Source organism: Suricata suricatta, chromosome 2 (genome assembly GCF_006229205.1).
Source record: "Suricata suricatta isolate VVHF042 chromosome 2, meerkat_22Aug2017_6uvM2_HiC, whole genome shotgun sequence".
Taxonomy (NCBI): domain Eukaryota; kingdom Metazoa; phylum Chordata; class Mammalia; order Carnivora; family Herpestidae; genus Suricata; species Suricata suricatta.
Window position 1 is genome coordinate 3662136 of NC_043701.1, and position 8582 is coordinate 3670717.

Here is an 8582-nt window from a genome sequence, read left to right on the forward strand (position 1 = left end):
CGTCGGGCTCTGTGCTGACAGCTCAGAGCCTGGAACCTGCTTCGGATTCTGTGTCTCCCATTCTCTCTGCCCCTTCCCCATTCGTGTTCTGTCTCTCAAAAATAAATAAAAATGGTAGAGAAATTTTTTTTAAAGATTCAATACTATTCATTACTTACACATCCTCAGTCTGAAAATGTTGTCTCAGTTTTACTAGCCCTGTGACTGGAAGTGATTCGCCTGTCAGCGCTTGGCTCAGTTTCCTCAGTTAAAAAATAAAAGGAGGCATACAAACATACGCATCTACTTTGGCAGCTGTTGTGAAGACAAGACGGCACTCATGAAAAACTGAAGACACGTGGAGGCGGAAAAAGGCACGTCGAACTGTTGATCATCTCATTTCCTATGGTACCTCTGTCTTCAGGATGCAAGCTTTCCTTGTAACAGATATGCATAGTATGTGTCTGTTTTCATACTAAAGTGTGAAGGACTCCCACTGGATTAGGGTTTGCATTAAAAGCATTTGTTATAGCACTGGTTGTAATAGCCATGCCTACGAATACCTTAATAATGGCAATCACTCTGCCTATGGCTCTCTCTCAGCTTGGAACATCAACAAGGAAGAGCTCTAGGGGCCCCGAAACCTTCGTCTTCAGATAGTGAGGGCCTAGGAGGGGGGCAGGGGTGCAGGGGGAGGGGGCAGGGGTGCAGGGGGAGGCCCAGAGAGCTGCAACCATTTACCGGAGACTCAATCCAAACAGGGGGCACAACTTGGCTCATTCTCAGACCCACTCTACAGGCTCCTTCTCCCTTATGTTCCCGCTCCCTCGGTCATTAATCCTTCCCTGGATGGACTCTTCCACCCTCATCTCAGACACTGAAGACTGTTTAACAAAACCCCAGCATCTTCGACTTCTTTACTTTATGAAAAACGGGAACGTGTTCCGTTGTGTCCACGTTATGCCAGATACAATTTCAATTATACAGCCACGTGTAAATGTCTCATGATCTCTTAATATTGCACTTGAAATTTTCACAGAACACAAGACACAGAAAGACCGTGTGCATTACATGTACTTCGCACAGAACACCGAGGGTCTCAGGCCCTGCGAATGTGGGGACAGGACCAGCAAGAAGCCAGGTGGCTTTCCTCTGTCTCTGCTAATACGATTGCCAAGTACTTAAACCCAAATAATATTAATGGGGGGAGCTGTCTATGAAATTCCAATCAGTCTACTTCCTTCACAAAGTACAAGATGTGAGATAATTAAAATATGGTGAGGGACAGCTTTTGACTTAAAAAGAAGCAATCGGCAAGTTTGACCAGAAAAGCAATTACTACTCATTTGCTGCCTCCTATTCCTGGAAATTTAACTTATGCATGAGCTGATACATTTTATGTATTTTACTGAGAAAACGCGGACAATTAAAAATGTTTTTAAATCAATAAAACGTAAAACCAAAATAACATAAATAGGTTTTCGCTAATATCCAGGAAGTCATTAAAGCAATTTATGTTTTATGCATCACATTATTCTACAATTCTTCAGGGGGATTTAGGTTCTGGGTAGGAAAGCGAATTTAAGTTTTTAAAAAATATATATGGGTTCCCTTTCCCATCTCGTTCAGGAATGTCCAACCAAATAAGTAAGGGCAAAGGTGAAGGGCAAAGGTGGGCAGAGGTGGGCAAGGCCAACCTTGACCTGACTGTGCTTTAGGGACTCTGAATGCTAGTGAAGTCCCCTCCAGCTGAGCCACTAACCTGCATGATGTCTGAGCATGTACCCGACGCAGCCCCGACCCTGTGCTCCAGAGGGGTTAGACGTGACCCAGCCTGCTAGGACCGGGCGCCCACAGACGGGCCAGGCAATGACGGTCTGTGTCCCAGCTGCCTCACCAGCTACTGCGTTTGCCCAGAGCCCCAGGTTTATGAAATGATAGGACTGCACCAAAGGACCTCCGAAGCTAGACCCTGTTTTAAAATACTACACATTGGGGAGGACCCGTTAGTTGAGCGTCCGAGTCTAGGTTTCAGCTCAGGTCTTGATCTCACAGTTGGTGGGCTCGAGCCCCTCGTCAAGATCTGCACTGACGGTATGGGGTCTGCTCGGGATTCTCTCTCTCCCTCTCTCTCTGCCCCTCCCTCTCTCTCTCAAAATAATTAAGTAAGTAAACTGATGGGGGGCACGACCTGGGCTGATCGTCCCTTCCTGGATGTTGCCTCCGGGTGCAGAGGGGTAACACGTTTTGAACAGAAGGTTTAGGAAAATAAAGTGAGGAGTACATCTAGTGACTGCTGTGTCATTCTAGAAACTTCCTGTCACTGGCTCCAGGGCCACAGTAAGCAAAGTCCCCGAACCACTGATTCTAAAGCCTGGGCATTGACTTGACTAATGAAAAAGATGGGCGTGGGGGTCCTGCTCCCCATGACGGCTGGGTTACAGTCGTGACAAACCAGCCATCACACTTATCCCTACATCTCCGTGCAAAACACAGAACAAACAACCTGACATCTGGGAGAACAACCCGAATTAGCAGATTCTGGAGAGGACGGAGTCTGAGGCACGTGGAAAGTCTAGAAATAAGAAAATCGGGGGGGGAGGGGCGCCTGGGTGGCTCAGACAGTTAAGCGGCCAACTTGGGCTCAGGTCATGATCTCACAGTTCGTGGGTTCGAGCCCCGCGTTGGGCTCTGTGCTGACAGCTCGGAGCCTGGTGCTGCTTCAGATTCTGTGTCTCCCACTCTTTCTGCCCCTTCCCTGCTCATGCTCTCTCTCAAAAATAAATAAACATTAAGAAAAGAAAGAATATCAGTCAGAGAGCCTGAAATTCTGTGTTCAAATAGTGCCCAAATCTCTGGGGGCCCCTGAGCCGGTCAAGGAGCGGGGAAGTTCCAGGTGGCCGAGATAAGGATAAAAGAACAAAACTTACCTGGAAACGTCTACTCCCCTTCGTGGCTTACTAAAAATTAATAAACAGACAATCTTCAGAGAAACATAACAGAATCTCTCCATTCAACATTCACAGTGGAGAAAACTCAAGACCAGTCAACACAAAAAGAAATATGAAAATGTGACCCATTGTTTTTTTTAATGTTTATTTATTTTGAGAGAGAGAGAGTAGGGGAGGGGCAGAGAGACAGGGGGAGACAGAATCCCAAGAAGGCTCTGAGCTTAGCACAGAGCCCGACATGGAGTTCAGTCTCAGGACCTGAACTGAAACCAGGAATTGGACGCTCAACCGACTGAGCCCCCCAGGCGCCCCTGAGAGAGAAGTGTGATCGACACAGACCAGTGCCCGGGTGACCCAGACGTCAGAATCAGAGGACACGGGCTTCAACGTGTTGTCATGTGGCCCGCTACTTGCAGCACCTGAAGCAGGAAAAACCGAAACTCCGAAAAAAGGACAAAGAAAATTTCTAGAACTAAAAATACAACATCCGAAATACACCGCTGGGTGTGCCAACAGTAAGGATGGGAAAACCAGGGGAAGAAACGAGCGCGTCTAGACAAGACGAGGAAACGGGCCTCCAAGCAGGACTCTCTCCGTGCATCATACAATGTGTCCTACATATGAATAATTGTCATCCTGGCAGCCTAGGGACGGGACAGAAAGACACCTCATTTCACCAAATGCAGCAAATCTAAAGATTCAAGATGATCTATGAAGCCCTAACTAGATAGATAGGGGGAAAAAAACATGTCAAGGTGTCTGACATCCACAGACTGAAAACCAAAGATAAAGAGAAAATCTTGAAAGGAGACAGAGAGAGTGGCATGCTGCATTCAAGGGACAATGAATCAAAGGACTATTCACGTCTCAGGAGGAAAAAAAAAATCTGAGACCAGAATTCAGTGGAAAGCTCTTTCAAGCACTGAAAGGGAAACCAAAATCTTACCAACTCAGGATTCTGTGTCCAGGAAAAAAAAAAAAAAAACAGCTTTTAGAATGAAGGCAAAATAAAAATGCAGGAGGGTCTAGCCAGTATTAGTTCACAAAAATGCATTCCTACTGAACTAAAATAGCTGTTAAGAGGCTTTATTTTTTAACACCCTAAAGGAAAAGTGACAGAGACCTAAGCTAAACTGAGCCCAGTGGCCAAAGATTCACTGTCCCTTCGTGAATTAAGCGCTCGAAGTAGGAAGATGTAAGTGAGGAGCAGAAACTTAAATTCAGCAAAAAGAACTTCAAACACCTGGATTACTGGATTACAGCGGGCTTCGGGGGGTGTAAGGTGGAGCTGCCCCCGCCCCCGGAGGGCAGGGACAGGGGGTCCAGACGGGTGACGGCAGGAGCTTTCACACCAGGCTCGTGGTGGGGCCACCAGGCCATGAGCGCCACACTCTCCCGCCAGTCACCTGCACCACCTGGACGGGCTCCAGGACACCTTCCTGGCTCAAGGCTGAGACCCTGGAACCACCTCCCTGGGGACCGGAGGGCAGAGTGCACATTAAGAGGACCCAGCAGGGGGTCTGGCGCCAGGTCACCTGCGGTCTTGTCCTGGGGCTGACCTCCCGCACCGGTTATAAACCTTCTTCTCATGAGACAATCAAGACAAGAGCTTTAAACACAACACTGGGTCTTTATCAGTAACTAAGTGTTTTAAATACGAGTTTATTTCCCTTGAAATATGCATGACCTTAAAAATGTAATTCACCCTGGATTCACAGGAAGAGCTTTTATGTCTGTCCATTACTTGTACGTTTCAGAAAGCAAGGAAGACAAGTTTAAGTGCTGGTGTGGGTAATAAGCTAATAACTGTGGAAAAGATTTAATGAAAACCTTTTTTTAAAAAATAACAAATTAAAGATTAATTCTGGAATACGTGAACTACCGCATACTGAAGTTTAAACTCAGTCCGTTCTGCAACACTGAGTCACCAACACCTTTACCATGGAAGACGGTAGTGTCTTTGAGAACATGAAAAAGAAATGCAAGCATTTTATGTAAATAATAAAACTATAGCTCTTCTTTTTACAGAGGTTATATTGGATGTTGATAAACCTTTTTCCAAAGGTAAACTTTCAAAACCAAAGTTTTAAACGTTCATATTATTTAGTAATGTTATCACAAAATATATCCATTAAGCACTCAAAAAAAAAAAACCCCACAATACTTCATGACTGTAGAAAACTTAAGCGGAAAATACAGCAAAAATGAAAGTCATTCTTCCTCCTAATTCTAAATTAATCATACTTAACAGTTTTGTATATTTCCTTACTATCTTTTCAGATACTTTTAAATAATTAGTATCATAAAATGTATACCATTTTGTAGAAAGAAAGAAGACGACACTCTATAAATTTCCAGAACGTCTCACACACACACACACACACACACACACACACACACACCCCCCAGCAAGCCCTGTGGACACAGAGGCTGCTACTGTGGAAATACTCGACGTGGGCTGCCCAACTGGTCAATGGACAGCTTGCAAGTGGGGCGCCTGGGCGGCTCAGTCAGTTAAGCATCCAACTTTGGCTCAGGTCATGATCTCACAGCTCATAAGTTCGAGCCCCGCGTCAGGCTCTGTGCTGACAGCTAAGAGCCTGGAGCCTGTGTTTGGATTCTGTGCCCCCCCCCCGCCCCCGCAGTGCTTCCCTGCTTGCGCACTCTCTCCCTGTCTCTCAAAAATAAATAAAAGACATAAAAAATAAAAAATAAAATAAAATAAAATGGACAGCTTGCAATGGTTAGGTCTCAAGCCTTTAGAGAGCAGTCCAAGCGGTTGGCCAGTGCTTGACCAGTATTTGGTGAATACCAGTCACTGTGCCCAACACCAGACCCGCACGGTGCACAACTGCATAATCCCCCAGGGACAGACATTTTAATTCCCCAGCCCTGTGGGGCCATGACTCCTGGGGCTGTGTGCTCAGGAAGGGACCGACGCAGTTACCGCTGTGCTCCTTAGTGGCCATGAGGGGCTGTTAATGGGGGGCAGCGGGGTCGATCACCCCCCTCCATAATCAGGGGCAAGGAAACAGACGCGGAGCCCACACCCAGCTCCTGCGCAGTCTCCCGACAAGACGAAGGCCACCAATGCTTCAGAGAACAAACCATAACGATGTGTCACCTCTGAAGAGCTGTAACTGTGACCAGCGAATGACACAACACAAAAGTGAGTTCTCAGGGCAGGGTGAGGCCCTTCTTCCCAGAAAGCCTCCCACAGGGAGCCCTCCGGACAGCAGGTGGATGGAAACAAGCATATTTCAATCTTCTAATAAAACAAACTGATATTATCTAGTTTCCTAGTTCAGCAGAAACCATGGAAACCTGCCTGGCGTCATTCGTCTTACTTTCGGGTGTTGACTGCCCACCCCCTGCTCCGTGCGTGCTCACGCCACGCTCACGCCCTCATCTCCCGGTTAGTTCCGTCCCCAGCGCCGCCCCATCATCGCAGCAACCCCCGCCCCCTGCGAACTTCCAGGGAAGCGACAACTTTGGTGGATTCACTGGAAGTTTCTCCTCCCGGCAGATGGACAGCAGGCTATGGGGACCGTCAAAAATGTCACAGCAGGGATGCCTGGGTGGCTCAATCTGTTGAGCATCCCACTTCGGCTCAGGTCATGATCTCACACTTCGTGGGTTCGAGCCCCCGTCGGGCTCTGTGCTGGCAGCTCAGAGCCTGGAGCCTGCTTCCGATTCTGTGTGTGTGTCTCTCTCTGCCTCTCCCCTACTCATGATCTGTGTCTGTCTCTCAAAAATAAATAAATGTTAAAAAAAAAAAACTTTAACAAAAATGTCAGAGCAGGAAGAGTGGGTCTGACAACAGCTTCATTCTAGCCAGTGAAGGCAATCTCTAAATTTCTTTCTGGCGCTCTCAGTTCTTGGAGCTTACCCGGAGTTGCCGATGTTTGCTAAATGAGCGGCCGACAATGACCGCTCACTGAATCAGCACCACTGACCGGACCCGCTCAGTGCCTCGTCATGACTAACAGGTTTCCTAGGACCTTCTGAATGGTTGCCCACTTCCCAGAGCATTTTATTGGTGTTAATACCTTGCAGCCCAATTCTGCCAAGAAGCCACTTTAACACTGGAACCAAAGGCATTTTTTAAAAGAAATCACCGGATGATCTTCTGAACTCCACCAATGTCTCTATCACATACTCACCGGCGCGTGAAACTTTATTATTTTTCATTTAAAATCTTCTCATGTCAGCGACTGCATATTAAAAAGACATTTCCGATTGATATTAAATAAAGTAAATGTGAAAAGCGTAACTGTTGGAATCACCGTTAATGAGCGGGGAGATCATAGGCACGTCCTCCGATTGAAATATTTCGCCCAGATCTGCCTGGAGCGGAAAATGCTGGCGATCGCCTGGCGGATAGAAAGGCGGTCGGTCTGAATCTTACATAACAGCTGCTTCATCCACCAAATGCCTCCAGTGTCATCGTTAAATCCAGCCCCTCACATGTGCAGTCTCCAACGAATTCAGCCATGGCCGCTAACCAAACACAACCATCATCTACTAACATGCTCACGAACGTAGGGGCAGCTGCACAAACAGGAGACCAAAGACCAGAGCACAGATTCAGGCCACATATCAAATCTAAGATCCGAAGTACGGGGCTTCTTTCAGTTTTGCTTTTTTTTAAATTAGGAATATTCCCAGAGATCCTTAAAGTACTCTGCATTGATATGGTAACCCGGGTAAGGAATTTCCTTGCCCACTAACCGCCACCCGAGGTGAGCCTCAGGTGCGAACAAGAGGCGCACTGGCCACGGCCGCGCAGGCTGCGCCGCACACCCCGGGTGGAGCAGGGGCTCTGCGGCCGCGGGCGCACGTTCCCCACCCTCGTCCCTGAACGCTGGGCGCGGCGAGGGGGGCTCTGCAGCAATTTCTCGCCGCTGCCTGTTCTCCCTCCTCGGAACAGTTAATCTCCTGGAAATCTTTCCAGGCACGCGTGGCCCATTAAAGTTAATGAAGCACGTGTCCGTGACACCTAGGAGAGCGTGCGCCCCGCCGAGCCCAAGGCGCCGCCCGGGAAGCCCTGTTCCGCGGCTCTGGCCCAGGGGTCCCACTCTGATCCCCGAGGCCCTGCCTCCCGCCGCTGACCTTCCCTGACCCCTCTCCCGAAAACTCTGCAATCTGGGGGCAAATCTGCAGGAGCCCGTGAGCCCCGCACCGGAGGCGGCGCCCCAGGCTCTCCGACCCCAAGGAGCCCAGGCAAGCGCACCGGCCGGACCGTGGGGTCTGGTCTGGGACGCGCCACCTGTTCGCGCAGCCCCCGCGACTCCAGGACCCCTCCCCACTCCGCGGCCGGGATGCAGAGGGACCCCGAGGCCCGGACTCCGCAAACCCGCGGGGGTGGGCGCGCCGCCGTCTCCACCCGCGCCCCGCGCCCCGCCGGAGCGCCTCCTCGGCGGTCCCTTACCTTGTGGCCTTTCCCTGGGGGACACCTGACGTTATTGGAGGCTCCCGCCGTCTGATTCATGTCCGGAGGAAGTTGGGGGCCCGCGGCTCTACCTTCCAAACTTCCTGGGCGCAGGAGCGCGTCTCCGGGAGCCGAGGGGTCCTGCCCTCCAGCCGCGTCGGGCCGCAGGTGTCCGCGGGGTCGCGCCGGAGGAGCCGCTGCCGGGACCCGGGAGGGAGCCG

At 49.5% G+C, this 8582-nt stretch overlaps 1 protein-coding gene across 1 annotated transcript in view; it reads right to left on the minus strand.

Annotated features, from left to right (window-relative positions):
• Positions 1–8547, minus strand: part of DPP6 (dipeptidyl peptidase like 6) — an 867370-nt gene extending 858823 nt beyond the window's left edge. Inside the window, exon 1 of the mRNA XM_029921134.1 lies at positions 8362–8547. Within this exon, the coding sequence (XP_029776994.1) occupies positions 8362–8421 (60 nt within the window). The 5' untranslated portion in view covers positions 8422–8547. The remainder of the gene's footprint in view (positions 1–8361) is intronic.
• Positions 8548–8582: the final 35 nt, after the last annotated feature.